The sequence below is a fragment of the Vigna unguiculata genome, chromosome 3 (genome assembly GCF_037176805.1).
Source record: "Vigna unguiculata cultivar grain cowpea cultivar isolate G323 ecotype 2 chromosome 3, ASM3717680v1, whole genome shotgun sequence".
Lineage (NCBI taxonomy): Eukaryota > Viridiplantae > Streptophyta > Magnoliopsida > Fabales > Fabaceae > Vigna > Vigna unguiculata.
Genome location: NC_140794.1, coordinates 14,290,366 through 14,313,523, shown reverse-complemented (window position 1 = coordinate 14,313,523; position 23,158 = coordinate 14,290,366). Strand labels below are relative to the sequence as shown.

Below are 23,158 nucleotides of genomic sequence, written 5' to 3'. Positions count from 1 at the left end.
TGCTTCTTCTGAACGGGATCTCTGTATTAGAAGGCTGAGTCCATATCCACAAGATATTGCAGAGTCACCGATGAAAAACATGATTTACAAGAATGCATTCCGGTTGCTGCCATACGCATTCCTAGTTCAATGGAACAATCTATTTTACTAGTGACTCTTCATATTTCAATAAGAGAATACCACCTTGATATCATTGCAAATGAACTTGGTTTTGATGATGGCACCAATGTTATGATTTCAAGGTATGATGATTGATGACATCACAGAGAAGATTTTGACTTTCATTGATTACTTACTAACTAGTTCTTGACTTCTGGTTCTCTACAGGAATTTAGGTAAAGCTTATTTTGACTGTTCTTACTGTTTCTAAACCATATGTACTAGATCTATCTTCTAAGTTTGCAAATGGTGAAAGAAAACCTTTATTTAATGGGATATCTGAGCAAGATATAAGTGGTGGTGCAAAATATTTAGCATTGATTGGATATACACGGAAATATGGAGACATTTTCTATGAGGATGTAACATTTTGGCTATATTACAGGTCTCTTTAAATTCAAATGATTCATTGACTTGTTTATTGTATAACTGTCAAACTTATATTGCCTTTAATAGTAAGTTACAAGTAATACTTGATTGAAAGAAAGATGTTATTATGTCATGCACTTTGCTATATCATAGAGGCCAACCAAAGTATTCTTTTGCTCCTGCAGAACCACTTCTAAATTTTTTGTTGGTGTTTTGATTGTAAACAATTTCCTCTGACCTTCTTTGTCATATGTTTGAACTTAGAAATGGACGTTACCAGGCTCGTTATCTAAACTCTAATAATACTAAACATGCTGGTTATTCTGTCTGGCTTAATCTGCTTTCTATTTTGACAAACTTACATTAATCTATCTAAACAATAATTTCTCTAAATGTTTGGTAATCACCGTGAAGTTTAGAGAGATAGAAAGGGGTAGTGGGGGAAGATAAACAAGGAGCACAGGAAGAATAGGCTGTAACAACCTTGCTTACATGGCAAGAAGTGTGGGAACAGAGAAACATGGTAGCTTGGATAAAGGAGAGTTATCCAGTCATTGGGCAGGAAATTATGGTCTTTCGGTTGGAAGAAATCATTCCCTCAAAGTCGTCATATCTATTTTTTCTTATGATATTTTGTTCTTCCATGGTTATAAAAAAATTTATCCTGAACTGATTCCAGTGATATCAGTGTCTGTGTATATGTAAAGATGTCTATTTCTTGGTAGGGTTGTGTTCCATATATTTCTGCGAATTGAATGTTTAGGATGGGATTATAGGAAAGAGTCTGGTATTCTTAAACTCAGAAGTTTACCAGCTCTTCTGATAGAAACTGAACCAGGAACTGGAATAGAACTTTGTTGAATTTTCAGGATATTTGTTTCTCACAGGAAATTACGTGAATTTTATTGCATAGACCCTGTTTTCGCCCCTACTCTTTTCTCAGATAGGTAGATATTTCTCTCGAGGTCCTCTTATTTATAAGCAACATTCCTTTTTTAAATTATCCCCGCACTAAAATAACCTAACTGCATAACTAAGTAATGGTCTACGGATACCCAACATCTTCAGACTTTGGTTACTCATGTGTTGCCCTTTTTGAGCCTGACTAAATTTTTTTTTCCCTTGATATCTTTTGCCAAGTATTTAACATTTGTAACTTTGCATTTTTTAGGCAGTGAGGCCTTGATAATTTTCAACATCTACGTCTGCAAACTTATGTTAGTTTGCATCATTTAATGAGACACTAGGATTATCCAAAGTGGCAATGCTTGCGTCTGAGATGCCATCAAAATTCACCACAATAGCAAACTGGAGGGGTTCTCTTCATAGGATTATAGTTTGTATGGTTTGACAACAACACCGTCTGTCGGATTCATTGGCATTGTCGGAATGAAGCGAATTGACAATGGCTGCCATGAAAGGAGCTCGACAAAGACTTATTTGGTTGTGTAAAGGCTCTGCGTAGGGTGGAGGAGAGAAAAAGTATGTTAGTTTTATTGTTTCTTCATAAGGGCCTTTTCATCTTTCTGTACACTCCAGAGAATACATGGAGGTGATGGAGGAAGGAGCCTGCATTCATAAGGCCAAGATTTTCTTAGCAGTCAAAAAATAAAAATTTTCTTGACAATTCATAAAATAAAAATTTATATAGAGAATGAAATAAAAGGTTGAAAATTATAAATGATTTGATGTCAGAATAAACTTATGTTGCATATGTATTTGTTAGTTTGGGGAGGAGAAAAGACCTTTATTTTTCATGACACTGTTTCCGTATCAATTTGTTTTTTTTTTTCAAAGTGTAATTTTACACCTAAATTAAGAGAATGAACACATTTAAAATTTTCTACCGTTTATGGATAAGTTGTGTTCACTATTTAGAAAGTATATTTCACATCGATCATATTTATTATTTATTGTATCAATCAAATTTACGACGTAGATATCAATAATGTAGAAAGTGTACAATAAATTATATTAGTCATTCAACCGATGTAAAATACATCGATTAATATAATAAATTAATATAAAAGTGCAACAACTTGTAAAAAGAAATAGTCACATATAACATCAGATTATTATAATCAATATAATATGTCATCTTGAAATAAGAGATATTACACCACCATAACAAATGTAATATCTCACTAGCAAGACATATTTCATTGGTTATTGCAAGAACCAATATTATATGTCTCATTAGAATCACATGTTTTAGTCATAACAAGTGTAATATGTTTTCTTGACGAGGGATACTACATCAGTTATACACAGTAACTTTTGTTTATACACAAACTAAACATGCAATCAGTCAGACACAATTTAAAAAGTAATCTAATTTATTTACAATATTTTCGAATAAAAAAATACTAAGCTTGGAGGAGCACCAATCATTGCAGCACGACACTAGTAGGGGATGAATAGGGGCAATAATTAGAGTGAGGCGACATTGAAGCGATGCATCACTGGAGTGGTCGACACTGGTGGCGCAAAGGCACAACACTAGGTTGAAGCAGCAAGACACTAGTGGTGCAGCCTCGCAGTTCAAGGGTGAAGTAGCGCGATGCAATTGTGTTAGAGAGTGACGTCAACCAGACCATCTGCATGGGCAAACAACAACCACATCAACCAAACCATTTCCGTGGGTGAGCAATAATGGCGTCGATCGAGACCACCTATGTGGGTGATCAACAATGAAGAGATTATAATGGGAGAAATCGACGACAACGAGACCCTTTAATAATGAAATGTAGAAAAAGCAAATGGTGGACAAGGTGAAATGCAAAAAATAAAAATGGAGGAGAAGGTGAAATGCATAACTTGTGCCATGAGAAAAATGTGCAAAAGAGGACGATAAAACACGTGAGTCTAAAAAATAAAGGGGATATTACATCGATACCCTTATACAACTGTCGATGAGCCTTTTTGCAACCAAGGAGACGTTGGTCGCTCCTCTAGTCTTGGGGGTTGGTGTTTCAACCACTCTCCCCTTTGTTCTCATGAATAATCCTCATGTGCGACGAGATCCTATGTACTAAGAAAATGTTCTCAGTAGTCTCCTTTTCCTTTCCATTATCATCAGCTTCCACCCTCCTCCTTAGTTTGGCATTCTTGTCCTCCAGAGCATCCATCTCCTCCACACTCATTTTCCTGAACTCAACAAACTCTTGTTGCATTTTTGCCTGCGCTTTCAGGATCGTCGTTATATTGATCGTGGAGGGTCCTGATTCTTTTGCTCTAGCCATCCTGCTTCGCGTAGACACCATAAACTTCTTTCTTCATAAAATATTAGTCGGTCCCATGGTAGGCGCCAATTGTTATTATAGAGCTAAATATATCCTACGGAGACTCCAAAACACTTCAAACCTTCAACTCCAAGGGTACTCGTCCTCTTTCTAAGTACTCGTCATCCTTAAGCTGGGTAGGGGTTGTACTTGCAAAAGACACTCTAACGCTCAAGTTAGATAAATATATTAGCAATGTAGTAATTAATGAAAACATAATTAACATACCTCGTAAAATGTTTTATTTATATTGATGTTTATAGGCCCTTACCTGGGTGGGCTTGGGCCACAAGGCCCAATTACTTATGGCTGATTGTGGCCACTATAGTTAGCGTAGTGTTATCCTAGCCAAATAGATAGGGACCAGATACATGTTGGCTTAGTAGGCCGACAAGTACCTGGTCAGGAATAGTTCTTGTCGAGTCCGAGGGTAGCTTAGTCATATACAATACATAAATTATGTTAACAATATTCATCAAATTAGTTTATTAATTGATTACCTAATTTAATTTTTAATTGTTAAAATTACATAATTAAGATTTAACAAATTTGAAGCTAATGAGAGAAGAACAACGCTAAATTCGATAATGGTAAAACAAAATCTCAAATCATAATATGCATGATCGTTGGAACTATGAATCAAATGAAGAGTTTAACTTTCCATTGGTATCCATGAATGGAAGATAACAATTCAAGGAAAAAAAGTCATATAGAGAAAACAATATTTTTTATTTACAATGTGAAAAGCCTAAAAATGAATTTGGATATTTCATTCAACTATACATAAATTCTTTTGTACTAATTTGTAACGTAACTGACTACAATTCATTATGCCTTTATTAATCATAATACAATTGAATAAAAAAAATCCAAAAATACAAAAATCACAAAGTCAAGAATTTAAAATTTAGAAGCATAGTTTTTTACATGATGGTTGACCTTATTATAGTCTCACTGACACAAAAATAGCTTATTATGTCTGTCCATTTATGTCTGACCAACAAATATCAGACGTAAGAAATTTGCGGTGCATTTTTATAAATAATTTGTCATTTTTTATGTCTTACGTAAAATTTTGATTTTTACGTCTGATCCTTTGAGGTCAAACGTAAATTTACGTATGTTTCTCAATGAGTTAGACATAAAAATCAAAATTTAAATTTAATGGGAAGGGGACAGAAAAAAAATATCATTAAAATAATCCTAGAAGCAGTTTCTTTCCCACTTTCTCCTTCACAGAAAGTGCACAAAACCCCTTGCGAACGACGACAACGAGAGTTGCAACCTCTGTAAGGCCTCCGTTGTTGCTTAAAGCTTCTGTTTTCTTTCTCTGTGGTGTTCGTCGCATTGAAAAACATCATTTCTACTGACTATTTTCGACATTGAGGTTGATATTCTTCGACTTCTCTCTTGAACTTGGCATTCATGTGATGATGTATGAACCTGATATACTTTAAGCTTTGTTCCCTTTGGATTTTGGTCTGTGCGTGAAAAGGAACCTTTGGTCTGTGCGTGACGATGAAACATGTATATATGGGTTGATTTTTTTGTGAGTTTGTGGTATTTAATAATTTTGATTTGTGAAAAAGAACAAGAAGGAGAATATTGTAGATCTTTTTCCTAGATTTGTATCAATACTAAGATCATATCAATTCAAACTTTATAGTAAAGGTTATTCCCTATACAATATAGAAAGTTCAAGATGAGACAAAACATTTGAAATATATTGGAAGATTTTACATTTAAATGTTCTAAGCTTACTAATTTCTAATCAAGATGAAAACATCTAATTTAACCAAAACTATGATTAACAAAAATTAAATTGATAGAAAAAAAGTTAGACTTTTTTGAATGCTTCTAAGAACATTTTTTTTTCTTTCTTTTAGTGACCTAATTCTTTTATAATATCAAGCATGGCTTCCACTACACTCCACCCTATGTTGAAGTATTATTTTATGAAAATGTAATGGTTTTAAGGGAATGAAAGTGGATAAATGGAATGGAATGAGAAAAGAGTTGAATTGTATGATTGTTTGGAGTTTTGGCTTCTGTGGAAGAAATATAAATCCTTGTTAGTTTATAGTTATGCATGATATATGTTGGACATAAGTCATCACTCTACTAGACTTACAAACTCACATAGAGTGTCATGTCTAGGTGGTGAGAGTTGAAGGAGGTTCTTATGGCAAGAATTTGAATCGATTTGTTAGGCCAAGTGGAGCTAGAGCTTTTGCTGCAATCCACTAAGAGGTTTTATGACTAGTGTAAGGTTTCTTGTGTCTAAGTTAATGCATAAATTTGTACATTAAGTGTAGAATCAATATATCGTATATGAAGTTTGTTTGTTCTAGAATATAATGGATGATTTTGGTGCAGTCAGTAATGTGGTATGTTTTAGTTGAAAAATTTAGAATATATGTATGTTGGAAATTATAACTAGCTTACTCTTTCTTTCTTTTTTCACTCCTAAAAATTCTCATATTACATGGAAATTTTCTTGCAAATTTGTTAAAAAAATTTGCAAGAAAAGACTTTTTTTGCTATTTTTCTAAGAATTTTAATTGATAGGTAATTCCTTCGTGTGTAATTATTTCCTACAAAATTATAAAATTTGCAAATATTTCCTACAAAATTTGTTGCAAAAAGTGTTTTATACAAAACATTTTTCAAAAAAATTGGCAGCAATTTCCTGCAAATTTTGTTCATAAGAAAATTTATAAGTATTTTCTAAAAAAAAAAAATCAAAACAAAATTGGCAGGAAATATAAATTTTTTTAGTAGTGTTTGTGTTGATTGCTATGTTTGATGATCATTATTATGGCTTGAGCAAACGAGATTGTAGGTGAGTAAAGATGTGAATTACTAGTGGGAGTCTTGAAGAGTATTTTTGTGCATGTATGAATATACTCGTGTAATCATAGTTCTTTTGAATTTGAATTATGTAGAAAGTAACTTCTTTTTGATAAACTTTACAAAAATGACTGTAATTACATCTTGGATATATTTAAGCAAGTCTCATGTTTGCTTAGTTAGTATAAATAAAATTTCTCTCTATTGTTTGTGTTACATTCCTCGTATAATATAACAATGTACATACGTATATGTAACGATATTAGCTTGTAAGGGATGTGTATTTACAATTTTAGCTATATGGTGAGATCAAAGAATGTATAGAAAATGAGATAATTTTCTTTATAAATTTCACTCTATTTTTGATTGATAAATATAATATATCTTGGTAATATATTTAGCAAAAGCATTTTTCTATTATTAAAATGCCGTGATTAGAAAGTAGTTTTGGGAAGAAGAGGAAGAAAGAGGGAGAGAGAGAAAAAAATGGTAAAATTGAATGAGCCAAGAGAGGAAGAAGTGGGTATTGGTGGAAAAATAGAAGATAGAAAGAAGAAAAGTAACTGGCAGGAAGGAACGCACACCCAACTTCCACGGCATGAAATTCTCTCCACCAATCACCAACAAGAAAAGGGAAGAAGAAAAGAAAAGATAAAAGGCAAAAGAACGTTGTTCAATCTCCCCCTCACTTCTCCCACTTTCACCACAAAATGAGAGAAATCCTCCACATCCAAGGCGGCCAGTGCGGCAACCAGATCGGAGCCAAGTTCTGGGAAGTCATCTGCGGCGAGCACGGCATCGACCACACCGGCAACTACAGCGGTGACTCCGAACTCCAACTCGAGCGCATCAATGTCTACTACAATGAGGCCAGTGGCGGAAGGTACGTTCCACGTGCCGTCCTCATGGATCTGGAACCCGGCACAATGGATTCGGTCAGGTCCGGCCCCTTCGGTCAGATATTCCGGCCCGATAACTTCGTCTTCGGGCAGTCCGGCGCCGGTAACAACTGGGCCAAGGGTCACTACACCGAGGGTGCCGAACTTATCGATTCCGTCTTGGATGTTGTGAGGAAGGAGGCCGAGAACTGCGATTGCATGCAAGGTATCCACAAAATTTTATTTTTTACCATATTAATTATCCATATGGAATGCACAATTCTTCGTTTGTGTTTTGGGAATTCAAGTTTTTTGTTTCCAATTACAGGGTTTCAAGTGTGCCACTCTTTGGGGGGTGGAACCGGCTCCGGCATGGGAACCCTTCTGATATCGAAGATCAGAGAAGAGTATCCTGATCGTATGATGATGACGTTCTCCGTTTTTCCTTCCCCCAAGGTATCTGACACAGTTGTGGAGCCGTACAACGCCACGCTTTCTGTTCACCAGCTCGTTGAAAATGCCGATGAATGCATGGTTTTGGACAACGAGGCTCTCTACGATATCTCTTTCCGTACCTTGAAGCTTGCTAATCCAACTTGTGAGTTTCAGATTTATTTTTCTGAATTTTGTTTTTGGTGCCCTTTTCAACATGGTATGCTCATAATGCTTCGTTTGTTTTTCTTGCTTGTTGCAGTTGGGGACCTTAACCATCTCATCTCTGCAACGATGAGTGGAGTTACTTGTTGTCTACGTTTCCCTGGACAGCTTAACTCTGATCTTAGGAAGCTTGCGGTGAATCTGATTCCATTCCCTCGTCTCCATTTCTTCATGGTTGGATTTGCACCCTTGACATCAAGAGGATCCCAGCAGTACCGGAACCTGACGGTGCCGGAACTCACTCAGCAGATGTGGGATGCTAAGAACATGATGTGTGCTGCGGATCCACGCCACGGTCGTTATCTGACCGCATCCGCAATGTTCCGTGGAAAGATGAGCACGAAGGAGGTGGACGAGCAGATGATAAACGTGCAGAACAAGAACTCTTCTTACTTTGTTGAGTGGATACCCAACAATGTGAAATCCAGCGTTTGTGACATCCCTCCAACGGGTCTTAAGATGTCTTCTACTTTCGTCGGAAACTCAACATCGATTCAGGAGATGTTCAGGAGAGTGAGCGAGCAGTTCACAGCGATGTTCAGGCGCAAGGCTTTCTTGCATTGGTACACTGGTGAGGGAATGGATGAGATGGAGTTCACTGAAGCTGAGAGCAACATGAATGATCTGGTAGCAGAGTACCAGCAATACCAGGATGCTACTGCTGACGAGGAAGAGTACGAGGATGAGGAAGAGGATGTTGCTTGAGGAGGCGTCGTCTTTCACTTGTGAAGCAGTGAAAAAACATTGACTTATTCATTTGTTTGTTGTTTTTGTATAAATCGAGGGTCATTGTTTAACCTGGGTTTTTGTTCATAAGGCCTCTGTTATTCAGCCATCGGATGTTTTTCTGGGTTAAAGTTCATATACATTAACGTATGCAGTTCTCGTATTTCTGTTCCCTTTAACATCTTTTTCTATCGCCATCATCATTATAACTGCTTCGCTTTATAATTCATTCTTTAGTTTTCACGTTACTTCTTTTAGATTTTGTTTTTAATTTTCGTTTTAATTATTCAATTTGTTTTGTTTATTTAATTATTTATATTTTAGTGATGAATTAGATTCATCCTTACATTGATTTTTTTCTGGAAAAATACTTACATTCTAAAGTTTGATTTTTTTCAAAGAATGTCCATGATGCACAAATCTTTACAATTTTGACGTGACCTTATCATTTTGTTAGTTAGGAGAAATTATTCTAGTACGATTTAATTTATCTTGAAGTAAATGGTTAATTAAGTAATATCTTCTTTTAATATTTAATATGCATACAAGCTTATTCCATATTCTGAATTTGAAAATTGATTCTGTATACGTAGCTTTTGTATTCATGTAAATATAACCTGTCACAATCTTCATTTTGTGGAGAATTATAAGTTATGGAAAGTGTTTCCAACCATATTCTTCATGCAGGTTTATTATTAAAGTTTTGAGAAGTAATTGTAAAATGAAAACTTTACGTCAAATAAAATCTTAAAATTTTTATATTTGATCTTGAAGATCTTGGGTCACATGTGTTCCAAATTAATTAAATTTCTTTGTATTTTAATGGTATTTTTTTGTATTTAGGGGTTCTTTTAAATTTAAATTTGTAAAAATGGGTTTGTTGAATTTTTTTTTTTTGCAAAATAGGGTCCAGTCGTCATGGTGGAGGACGACATTACAGATTAAATCGTCCTCCACTGTGCTCTTGGAAGTCGGTTTCCATTCACTTCAAAAGTGAAGTTGTCTTTGGACTTCACGACTTCACTTTTTGGTTTTTATTTTATTTTTTTTTACGTTCAGCTTTATGTATATTTTTTTTAAATATATATTATTTAGTTTTTTTAAATATTTGTCTATAGTAAAAATATAAAAAAATAGTTTTAAAAAATTCTAAAATACTTAATCTTTAAATCATAATACAAAATTAAAAAAATAAAATGATACAAATTAAAAAATATTAAAAAATCTTTCGATAATTATATTTGAATATTTAATTTGTTTAGGTTTATTTTATTTGTGTTTTAGTTAGTCTACTAACTATCAAATAAAAAGTATCATTTAATAAAATACTAAATTTGTAAAATCAAACGGAGAAGCAGAGGACGTTTTGACCAAATCGGAAGAAACTGATGGAAAAATCGTCAATGGATGAAAGGAGGATGTCACTTTGTTTCTCTACTATAAACAAATATTTTAAAAAAACTAAATAATAAAAATTTAAAAAAATATATATAAAGCTAAACGTAAAAAAAAAAAACAAAAAAAAAAACAAAAAGTGAAGTCGTCATACCCAAGGACGACTTCACTTTTAAAGTGAATGGAAACCGGCTTTCTAGAGCACGGTTTCACTTTTTGAAAAAAAAAAAGGAAACCGACACGGTGAAGGACGACTTCACTTATAATGTCCTCCTGCATGACGACCCTATTTTGCAAAAAAAATTCAACGCACCCATTTTTACAAATTTGAATTTAAAAGAACCCATAAATACAAAAAAGCATATTTTAATACATTTTAAATCTTTTCAATGAATGGATGACTATTATTTATGTACTTGATCGGTACTATTTCGGTGCGGAACCAAACGATCTCAAGAACTCTCTGTGTCGAACCTCCTCCTGTTCCTCCCTGGACTCCTCTTGGATCTCCCTGCCGTCTGCACTCCGGGGGTGGGGGTACCTGCAGGCACTCCGACGCTCAAGCCAGAGAGTGATTGATATGGGGTGTAATTGGTTAGTGAGAAAAGCGTACCTTTACCTATTCACTAGGCCTTAATTTATACTAATTTCTTAATGGACCTTTTATTATTATTTGCGGGCCGTTCGTATTCGAGGATCAATTCTTTCACTTTCCGACTGAGGTTGCACGCATCGGTTCTTTCCTTATTGGCTGAGATTGTTCTTCTGTGTCTTTGTTAAAGATCAGCTCTTTCCATTCTGAGTTTTGTCCGTATGTACTTTTGTCAAAGATCATCTCCTTCCTTTTTGGGGTTTGGCCGTTTGTACTTCTCAAAGATCAACTCCTTCCGTTTTGGGGTTTGGTCGTCTGTACTTCTCAAATATCAACTCCTTCCTTTTTTGGGGTTTTGCCGTATGTACTTCTCAAATATCAACTCCTTTCTTTTTTGGGTTTGCCCGTCTGTACTTCGCCAAATATCAACTCCTTCCTTTTTGGCTGAGATTGCGCGCTGCTCCTCTGTACCTCTACGCCATAATCACATGTTCCATCTGCCATTCCCTTGGGCCGGGATGTACTCGGCCAAAAGGGGCCAGGATATATCCGGCCATCACACTTATTTGGCCCTTTGTGTTGTGTTGGAGAAAAGGTGAAAAGCAGGTACCCTAGTGACTGGGCTACAACGAATGTGCCTCATACTTGGGCCGGGGTGATCCTGGCCATTTCTGTCTTATTGGGTCGGGATGTACTTGGCCATACACCAACACCAGCCCCCCAATCTCGTAGTGAACGAAGTGAAACAAGAGGTTGAAATGTGTAAAATCGAGTATGAAGGAAAGAAAGAGTGTGGTTGGCCGAGATGTACCTGACCATTCCTGGACGGGATATACCTGGCCATTCCTGGCTAGGATGTGGTTGTGACACTACCAACATGTGTCTTGGCCGAGATGTACCTGGCCATTCTTGGCCGAGATGTACCCGGTCATTCCTGGCTGGGATGTGGTTGTGATGCTGCCAACATGTGTCTTGGTCGAGATGTACCTGACCATTCCTGGCCGAGATGTACCCGACCATTCCTGGTTGGGATGTGGTTGTGATGCTGCCAACATGTGTCTTGGCCGAGATGTACTCGGCCATTCCTGGCCGAGATGTGGCTGGCCTCTTGCCCTACTAGGTTAGTAAGTCTGCTTTTGTGAGTTGTTATGTGTCATCTTTGTCGTATTTATTTTATCAATATGGGGGGATCATCTAGGACGATGAAACTTCCTTTCCCATTGATATAGATATGAGGGGATCATCTAGGGCGATGAAGCTTCCTTTCTCATTGATACAGATATGAGGGGATCATCTGGTTTGATGAAGCTTTCTTTCCCATTGATATAGATATGGGGGAATCATCTAGTTTGATGAAGCTTCCTTTCCTATAGAGAGAATGCTAAGAAAGTATTTGTTTGATGCACTTGATTTAAATGTGTGCGTGCTTCAGCGATGGAAAATGTAAGCGTAGAGTAATAATAATGAAAAATTATGGTTTATTCATTGCTACGATGCCTCATTAAAACCTTCTTGACCAAAACCCTCCTTAGGTTAAAAAAAAAGATCAAGGTAGGAAAGAGTACACCATTTATTATGCAATCAATCCACAAATCGTTCGTAAGAAGTCTGAAAATAAAAAATAAGCATTTAACAAACTAACTGTAATACTTCAGATGTGAGGCGTTCCGGGTTGTTGGAATAGAGACACCTGATAGGTGTTCCCATCTGTATGCGCATTTACCCACAACTTCCTTGACACAGAGTGGCCCTATTCCCAGTTGGGCAAGAACTTCCCCTCGTGTTTTCGGGCAGCACTTGCCATTCGCCACACTAGATTTCCTGGTGAAAAGACTTGGGTTTGATTTTGGTATTGTAGCGATGTTGGGCTCTCAACTTGGTGTATGGGTCTTTCTCTTAAGCTGTCTGTGTAGCATCTGCGTGCAGTTGGCTGGTCTACATGTACAGTGACTATGTCCCCCGAAGTTGACGAAAATTTTATAGCTAAGTGATATGTGGATATCACCGCACCAAGCATGTTCAACGAAAGTCTCCCTAGCAAAATATTATAAGAGGTGTGAGCGTCAACAATAAGGTATCGAATTTTTACCGTTCGCGTCGTTCTCCCTGCTCCGAATTTGGTGAACAAATCAATGTAGCCCTTTGTATTCACTCGCTCCCCTGAGAAGCCCATGATCGACTCCGAGTATTGTTGGATTTCTACTTCCGAAATTCTTAACTTTTTGAAAGTGACCCAATACAGGATATCCACTGAACTACCCTGGTCTACCAAGGTTTTACTTATTGCAAAGTCATCAATCTCCACTGAGATCACCATTGGGTCATTGTGTTGGGGGTCAATGGCTTGAAAATCATCATCACAGAATGTGATGGGTGGCATGTGCCGCCAAGGACATGTAGATACGACATTGACATTTTGGATTGCTCGGATGTACTTTTTTCTCGCGGACATAGTGGCTCTGCCTCCTGCAAAGCCTCCTGATATATAGTTGATCACCCCTCTCAATGGCTTCTCCCTCACATCCTGTTCATCATCTTTCTCGGGCTCAACCCTCCTTCTGGTGCCTTCTTCTTGCCTCTCCTGGTACCCTAACGTTCTTCGTGGTCGCTTCTCATATCTACCTTCTCGCTCTTCTGTGGAAGAGAATCCCCTTTCCTCCCGTTTGACAAATCTTCTCAGGTATCCTACTTGTATAGGCTCTTCGATTTTATCTTTCAGGGTAAAACAATCCTCCGTCGTGTGCCCATAATTTCGATGATACCGATAATGCTTAGTGGTATCCGCGTTTGGGGGAGTCGGGACCCTTTGAGGGGTTGCTATTAGGTCGGCATTCAAGGCCTCCTCCAAAATTCTCGCTTTGTTAGACACGAGGGGTGTATACCTGTTGTACTTTGGTTGTCTAGAGTCCTTGAACCTACTGTCAGGTCGCTGCGTTAACACCCTTTCTCTGTCAATGTATTTCTTTTCCCGAGTGTCTGATTGGGTCGTACTGCGAAACTCCTTTAATTCTTCCATCTGCATAAATTTGGTTGCCTTGGTTCGAAGCTCGTCCAGATTGCTCACGGGCTTCTTACATAGACTGTCAACGAACGAGCCAGGCTTTAACGCTGTTACAAGGTGGTGCATGGCGACCTCAGGATTTAGATTAGAGATATTCAACGATATCATCCCGAAGCGCTTCATAAACTCTCGCAGAGATTCTCCCTTCTCCTGTCGTATATTTATTAGCGCTAGAGAAGTGAGATGGTGTGGCTTACTGGTGACGAACTGAATGCCGAAACGGGTGACCAACGTATCAAAACAATCAATAGAGTTAGGTGGTAATCGTGTGAACCAGTTGAGTGCAAAACCCTTCAGGGACGTTGGAAACACACGATAAAGAATTGCGTCATCTGAAGTGTACAACCCTGCTTGGGTGGTGAATACGTCCACGTGCTCCTCTAGATCAGTAGTGCCATCGTACCGGCTCATAGTCAATCCCTTCTAGCGTACAGGAAGTTCTACCTCCATGATCCCGTCCACGAAGGGGTGGCGTCTAGTTGTTCTGGGTCTTGCGCCTGTTTGGTGGGTGGTGGTATGTACCCTGAATTCATCTCGTCTTGTGCCGCCTTCTCCTTCTCCATTACTGTGAGATTCTTCCCTTTGTTGGGAATTTTGCTCAAGTTGCCTTCGCAACCGCTGGTTCTCCTCTCTCAGGGCATTTATCTCTTCTTCGTTCTTGCGTCTCAATTCTTCCAACTGGCGGTTCATCTCTCGTTGCATCTCTGCTGCTACTGTATTTTGATCGACTGTTGCTCTTGTCGACACCATCCTTCTTGAGAATTGTCTGGCCCCACGGTGGGCGCCAATTGTACCTGATCGGTACTATTTCGGTGCGGAACCAGACGATCTCAAGAACCCTTTGTGTCGAACCTCCTTCTGTTCCTCCCTGGACTCTTCTTGGATCTTCCTATCGTCTGCACTCCGGGGGTGGGGGTACCTGCAGGCACTCCGACGCTCAAGTCAGAGAGTGATTGATATGGGGTGTAGTTGGTTAGTAAGAAAAACGTACCTTTACCTGTTCACTAGGCCTTAATTTATACTAATTTCTTAATGGACCTATTATTATTAGTTGTGGGCCGTTCGTATTCGAGGATCGATTCTTTCACTTTCCAACTGAGGTTGCACGCATCGGTTCTTTCCTTATTGGCTGAGATTGTTCTTTTGTATCTTTGTTAAAGATCAGCTCTTTCCATTCTGAGTTTTGTCCGTCTGTACTTTTGTCAAAGATCAACTCCTTCCTTTTTGGGGTTTGGCCGTCTGTACTTCTCAAAGATCAACTCCTTCCGTTTTGGAGTTTAGTCGTCTGTACTTCTCAAATATCAACTCCTTCCTTTTTTTGGGTTTTGTCGTCTGTACTTCTCAAATATCAATTCCTTTCTTTTTTGGGGTTTTCCCATCTGTACTTCGCCAAATATCAACTTCTTCCTTTTTGGCTGAGATTGCGCGCTGCTCCTTTGTACCTCTACGCCATAATCACATGTTCCATCTGCCACTCCCTTGGGCCGGGATGTACTCTAGCCAAAAGGGGTCGGGATATATCTAGCCATCACACTTATTGGGCCCTCTGTGTTGTGTTAGAGAAAAGGTGAAAAGCAGGTACCCCAGTGATTGGGCCACAACGAATGTGCCTCATACTTGGGCCGGGGTGATCCCGGCCATTTTTGTCTTATTGGGCCGGGATGTACTCGGCCATACACCAACAATTTGTTTTAATTAAAAAAAGAGAGAAGACTTTCTGTTTGAATTTTAGGTGTTACAACGAACAATAATTATAGAAAGATTACCACTGAATAAAAATTTAATCCAATAAAATTATATAAATGTGAAAATTTGCTTTCAAGATAAAGGTAAAAATTAATCACATAAAACAAGATACAAAATACATGATGAATAGTAATTAAAGGTAGAAATGAGAAGATAAGAACAAGAACACATAAAAAAGTCAATTAAGAATAAAAGAAAAGATGCAAAGTTAGAAGAGACTTGTAAAAGTGGTAGAAGAGTCATTTTTATGATAAGTTCAACAAAAAAAAAGCGTCACTTGTCTTTTAAGAGTTCGAAATAAGATTCAAAGAAAATTATCATTTACAAAATATTCTCAAACAAGCTCAAATTCTCATAAAATTTAAAGTAACATTATATAAGAAATGCCTATTTATAGCCAGGTTGGAACATTACAAGCCAAATGACACTCAAATGTGCCTCTAATCAAATGCAAATAAATGATCTAGAATCCATTCGTATGTGGCCAAAAATTATTAAACAAAAAGTAGAGGAAACTTGAAATTTAAAATTAAAAAATATAAAAAGAAGGAAGCTCTATCATGCTTGAATATATGCCTTCATGCTTCCTCGGATATGTCTTTCTCACCCTTGTTTCTTTCATTGGTCGAGATTTTTTTACACATAGACTCCAATTTCAAATTTGACTTGATGTCTTGTGTTTGCATCTCTTGTTATTAATCTTGGATTCGCTTCTAATATTTTCATGGCTTTGAGAAAGTTGTATTACCTTATTCTGATTTTATTATTTGCACCTCCTCAAATACAAATGATAAGTCTAAGGAACACAAAATATAGAAGAAAGAGAAATGTTTTGTTGATCAAAGTTGTGTCTTGTCATGCTTCTTGTGATTTTTCTAGAAATGGTATGTTCTTGCTCATTTTCTTCTTGTCTATTCATGAACTCATCACATGTGGTCTTCAAATATAGGAAAATTTCTCAACACTTTATCAATATGATTAGAAATATCATAATATTTGTTGAGAATTCCAAACTTGTTCAGTATGGTCAAAATAGTGTTCCACATTTCCTTGACACTTTTGAAGACATGAACCTTCGAGTATTCCTCTTTAAACAATGAGCATATTAGAGCATTGTGTGCTCTCAAGTTTTACAAGTATCTATGTTTTTTCTCTTTTTTTCATGAGACCATTAGTGTCATTAGGAGCAAGTGGCCTATCAAATGCTAATAAAGGTTGCTTGATGGCTTTTTAAAAATGTTCACAAGCCTTCTTTTAAAGGGTAATCAATAAAAAATGTATATGTAATTTAAGGTTAAGTAATAACATAATTTATATATCAGTTCACCTCAATATAAGCTACATCAAGTTATCCAATGAAAATGACAAAACGTTCCACTAAACAAATTATACTATAAGCATTATTATTGTTGCTTCTGGCTAAAAAGGAGAATGTAAAGCCATTCGTGATTATCCCATTATACAATGCCTCTCCAAGCTATCTATGAAGAGACTCTCCAAACTGTCCATTTAAACTCACCTTATGTTTAAGCACATATACATAAAGTTTCCCTAGAAAAAATGCATAAAGTCTCTCTAAGTTATATAACAAAAGAGTGTTGTTTGAATACAAGGTTCACACTTAACTTAGAGTGAATATTAAATAATTCATTCTCCTTGCTTTTAGAGGTGCTATTTGATGATAGTAAAAAGTTTACAATGACAACAGTTCTTTATCTAAGACATTTATAAGATGAACGATAATTTCAAAACCTAGAAGGCTTTTTCATGATCTAATGCATGCGAGACTCTCTTGTATTTTTTTTTTTTGCAAGGAATAGCTTCCTTACATAGATGTCTAAAATGAACTATATTAGATTGTGTGCTTCAAAGCATCTTGACTGAAAGTTTTTTTAGAGGTTCAATAATTTTTACTGACAACCTCGACTTGTAGTATAAGGAGTTGGTGAAATCACACTTTATATCTCAAACATTTCTTTATATCACTAATAATATCAAATTGAACATCCATACATTGAAGAATAATATCATATATTGATGAGTGGTACTATGTGTTAAAATCTTCCTTGAAAGATGTTATTGGTCAACTCTTAGACTTCATACTATGTAGCATGGCAATGATGTGTCTTATGTTACATGTGAAATGCATTTATTCCACTAGGGATATGTCATTTGTTGTTTGTGATTTTGTAGACTTGTGTGTTCTTTGGTCTAACGTCAAGTGTTACATACATTTGTTATTTTTTTGCATTTTATTTTTTTACTTGTGTCTTGTGCATTCATTCTATTGTTGTTTTCATCGAAGATAATTACTTTGTTCTTGACATAGTCAACTAACACATAATGCATATGTTGTTGAGTTCTTTATTCTTTCACTTGGTCATGCATTAAGCATGTGTCTATTTTAAGCTTGTTTGATCTTATAATTTATGTTCGAACCTTGGTTTTTCATCTTTTCATGCTTTATTTGTCATAAAACATTATCTTTTGTTTGTCTCCATTATAACCATTTTGGGTCACACACACACGCACATGCGCGCGCACACACACACACAATAATAATAATAATAATAATAATTAAATATGTTAGGTCATTATATGGTTAAGAGCATATATGTCATGAAATATTTAAAGTGTAGACACCATAAGCAATATTCTAATTTGATTAAGGGGCTAATTAAAAATATTGAAATTAAGGAAGTAAATGAGAGAAGTTACATAAAGGGTTATGGTCCCCATCATAAGAAAAAAATCAAGAGGGAACATCCAGGTGCTCTACAGTTAGAAGACCAAATACCAAATTTCATCTACTATTTTCAATGGCCAATTCAGATACGCTTCCACATTTTGCTCTATAGGGTTTTGTAGATTATTCTATTAATTAAGGGGTTTAATTGCTTATTTATGATTGGTCTGTTTGAGTGCATAATCTAACAATTGGTATTAGATCATGTTAGTTTTTGATAAAGTTTTCGGCACCTAATTGCATGAACCCTAATTATGACAAATTAAACCCTAATTTTGGAAAATCCTCGTCTTGATGTTCATCTCTCTGGTGGGTTTTCGAAACATAAATCCCCAATTTTGAAACCTACAAAATCCTTACATCTGAAAGCCCCAATTTATTTGTCCTCTTCCCTGCGATGGTGGCACCGTAGTCTAAGGTGAGTTTGTTGCTCAGTAATTCACAATGGCACTTTTGGGTTTCAAACTTGTTTCTTTCTCATGTGGTGGAGGCGTATCAGTTCTTCGTCGTGGTGGGTTGCCTCTTTGGGAGCCACGAAAAATTTGGTTCATGCTCTAGTGCCATGGTGGAGTCGTGAGGAAGACGTGGTGGTTTTGTCTTACAACAGCTTGCTTCGAACAAAGGTGGAAGAGATAAGTCGTTGATAAGTGTCTAGAATACGTAAAATTTCCATACAAACTTGACATTTATCATGCTTTAATTGATCATATTTTGTAAGTAAACAACCTATTTTATCTTATAATTACAGAATGAGGTACTAAAAATAAGAAAAATAAGAAATTAATGAATTTTAGATGATTTTATAACAATTTCTTGAAGAATTAAAAATGATTCAGCTGAGCTCTAGTAAGGCGGTCAAGGAAGGATCCAAAATATGACTTTTGGAGCTGAGCCAAACCAAAATGGTGCTTAACACTTAAGGCAGTGCATGGCTGAGTCATAAGAGAATGTGCTTAGCACTTAAGGCGGTACATGACTGAACGCCAAAAGTTGGGCTGAGCATCGCCTAAAAAGTTCTATAAATAAATACCTTAGGTCCTCATTTGAAACATTGAGGGGAGGCTAAAAAATGTAGTAGTGGGATAGAGTAGGATTTGTGAGTTACGAGGGAGATGCTCTTAATGTAGATTTTATGTGTAGATGTTGTGGGAATTGCATTGCAATGTTCTATGAGTAGTTGAACTCCCTTATGTTCAAGTTTGATATAATCAATTATGATTCTATTCACTTCTACTTAGGTATTTATCTTTGCTTTCATTCAATTTTTATGATTTGATTTATGCTTAATGATGACTTGATCACTCATCTATTTAACTCATTTGGATTGAGTTGGGAAACCGGTCTTAAACTATAGTCCAATCAAATCATCATACATGTATTGGTGCTTATTTAAGTAGCCAAAGGGGATGCTGGATGAAAGGGTCCTACACATGTCACATATTCATTCAACGAGTATTGCACATTAAAGCAAAGATTCATTCTACTAGGAGTTGAGGAATCACACTAGGTTTGAAGTTCTTAGGTTCTAGTGTATCAAGAATGAACCTAGATCTACATAGAAAAAGTACTCCCAGGACATTGAATGATTTGCATAGTAAGTAAACAAGATGATAGTGGTGCATAGAAGAAGATAAGATTAAATCAATTCATAGCCCCTACTCCACTCAATCTATCTAATTATTATTATTATCTATTTTTACACATACTCTTTATCACAAACCAAAAATCCAAAAATCAAACTATTAATATACTTGCTATATTCCTGTGGATATGATACTTATTGATACTATTACATACCAATACACTTGTTGGAAAATGGTTGTTGTGACACAATCATAAGTTGTTCATGGCGAAGATGGAGATGTTCATTGCTAATGGCGAGTTGTAGGAGACACGTCGCGGTTGTGACTATGTTCTTGTTCTCACGCGGTGGCCTCCATCTCAATCATAATGGTGACTCTGTTCTAGTTCTCACACATTAGCCTCCATCTTTGTTGCGGTAGGGACTAGCGGAGAGTCTTTGTGTGATGATAGGTCTCTACGCAAGTTTCGGTCCTTAGTGGAACAAATTTTAAGAATTGGAAAGAGAACATGAAAATTGTTCTTGGCTGCATGGATTTTGACCTTGCATTAAAGATTGAGATTCTCCTACAGACTCTAATACCTCTGAAGAGAGGAAAGACTATGAGAGATGCTTAAATCGCATGGGTCATTCTTTGCTCTATTCTAGGGTCAATTTAGCTTTAGTGCCTAAAAACCTTTGGTGGTTAGATTTGATGCAACTACTAACATCAATGTTTCAATGAAGGGTTGCATAAGCTACAAAAAATTAATTGATTTTGAAAGATGGATCTATGTTGGAGATGGCAAATCGATGGAGGTGGAAGTTATATGGTATTTTAGATTATTATTATTGTGCATTATTTTTTATTTGGATTTGAAGGACACTTTTTTTGTGTCATCATTTAAATGGAATTTGGTTTTAGTTTCCTTTTTGGACAAATTAGGTTACGTTGACTCTCGGTGAAGGGTGTGTGAATTTGTCCAGCAAGTGTATTGGGTCAATTATAGTACAACAAGGTCGTATCCACAAGGATTTGGTATGATAAAGAAAGTCTCCTAAAATTAGATGATGACAATTAGATTCTTAAGGAATAAAAAGGAGAAAAAAAATCCAATGAGAGCAATCATACTCTTAAGGAATAAAAAGTTCTCAAAATTTGATGAGAGCAATTAGTCTCTCAAGGAATAAAAAGGAGCAAAAATCTGGTGAGAGCAATCAAACTCTTAAGGAATAGAAAATCTCATAAAATCTTATGAGAGCAATTAGTTTGTTAAGGAATAAAAAGGAGCAAAAATTCGATGAGAGGAATCAGACTTTTAAGGAGTAAAAGATCTCCTAAAATCCAATGAGATCAATTAATCTCTTAAGGAATAAAAAGAAGCAAAAATCTAATGAGAGAAATCAGACTCTTAAGAAATAAAAAGTCTCTTAAAATCAAATGAGAGCAATTAGTCTCTTAAGGAATAAAAAGGAGCAAAAATCCATTGATAACAACCAAACTCTTAAGGAATAAAATGTCTCTTAAAATTCGATGAGAGCAATTAGTCTCTTAAGGAATAAAGAAAAACTCCTAGAAGAACAAAGAACATCTTGAAAGATTTTTAAGAAAATTGATAGTCTCCCAAATTTCAATAATAGTTGGTTAAACAAACAAGTCTCCCAACCCATTTGATTGAGCAAATAAGTCTCCCAAATTTTGATGGTAGTTGGTTCGACAAACAAGTCTCCCAACCCATTTGGTTGAGCAAACAAGTCTCCCAAATTTAAATGGTAGTTGGTTGAGAAAACAAGTCTCCCAAACCATTGGGTTGAGCAAACAAGTCTGCCAAACCATTGGGTTGAGCAAATAAGTCTCCCAAATTCTGGTGTTAGTTGGTCGAATAAACAAGTCTCCTATGAAATCACCTTCTAAAGGATCAAGAAGTCTCCTATGAAATTATCTTCTAAAGGAGCAACAAGCCTCCTAGAAGCAATCAATCTCTTGAGGGAAAAAAAAAGGCAACCTAAAATCAATGGAGCAAATAAACTCCTAAGAAGTGCTTTACAGTTTTTCAGGGGATCAGAGGTATATATATATATATATATATATATATATATATATATATATATATATATATATATATATATATATATATATATATATATATATCAAGAAACATGATTTTTACTTGGTCAACAACATTAAATCATCCTTGAAACAACATTAAGCCATGGACAAGAACTTTTTAACGGTTCATATTCTCAAACAGTACAAACTACAAAATGTGATATTAAGATCGTCATGCACCTTAGTAGTTCCTTTTTGGAGATCCAAGATTGTTTGGGCTTATAATAGAAGATATATTATTTGAGTCAATAATTAAAAATAAAAATCTTAAGGGCCTAAATTGGTAAACTCTTGACGGCTTCTTCTTGTCCTATGCATATAAATGCTCAGATTGGGGGATTGTGTGGTAATAAGCCCAACATTAGTAAGAGTTTGATCAAGAAATGTTGATTTATTGGCCATTTATAGAAGGTTTCAAAGGGAAAGTAAAGAGTTGTATATTGAAGAACATGGAGAGAAGAATTAAAAAAGAAGGTTATCTAATATTAACAAGAGAAAACAAAAAGATTAGCGAAGAAGAGAATAAAAGAACAGTAAAAAAAATAAAATCCGATGAAAACTAATTATATTATTTGCCTTGTTTTTACACTAATTAATTGCCTTGTTTATCATTACCAAAACTTGGACAATGAAACAACACTGAAATATTTAAGACTTACCTCAATATTCCTTCTTATTTCAAGATTAAGATTATTCAGTTCTAAAACACATCTCACAACTTAACAGGTGAATAAATTCACCTTACTTTCATACCAAATTATTAACAAAAAATCACACATATAAAGGAGATTTAAAAAATAATTATTGATATTGTTGTTGTTGATCCTTATATTTTAGTACACACCAATGCATACCAATATTTTTTTCACAAAATTTATAAAATGGATAAGTGTGAATAAGAAGCAAATTACATTACAACATAATAATCAGTATTTATCTAATAGAAGTACTAATACTGTAATTTCTGAAAAGAAAGTAGTTTCTATCCTAACCTTAATATTAAAAAAAAAAATTCATTGACTAAACC

At 35.9% G+C, this 23,158-nt stretch overlaps 2 protein-coding genes across 2 annotated transcripts; one reads left to right on the top strand and one right to left on the bottom strand.

Annotated features, from left to right (window-relative positions):
• Positions 1-7,325: 7,325 nt before the first annotated feature.
• On the top strand, positions 7,326-9,083 carry LOC114176077 (tubulin beta-1 chain-like). Its single transcript, XM_028060987.2, has 3 exons — positions 7,326-7,763; positions 7,866-8,135; positions 8,232-9,083. Exons 1-3 carry the CDS (start codon positions 7,370-7,372, stop codon positions 8,897-8,899), a joined length of 1,332 nt encoding a protein of 443 aa, XP_027916788.1. The 5' UTR covers positions 7,326-7,369; the 3' UTR covers positions 8,900-9,083.
• A 3,574-nt stretch (positions 9,084-12,657) lies between these two features.
• Positions 12,658-14,379, bottom strand: LOC114175070 (uncharacterized). Its single transcript, XM_028059829.2, has one exon. It carries the CDS (start codon positions 14,377-14,379, stop codon positions 12,658-12,660), a length of 1,722 nt encoding a protein of 573 aa, XP_027915630.2.
• Between the last annotated feature and the right edge of the window lie 8,779 nt (positions 14,380-23,158).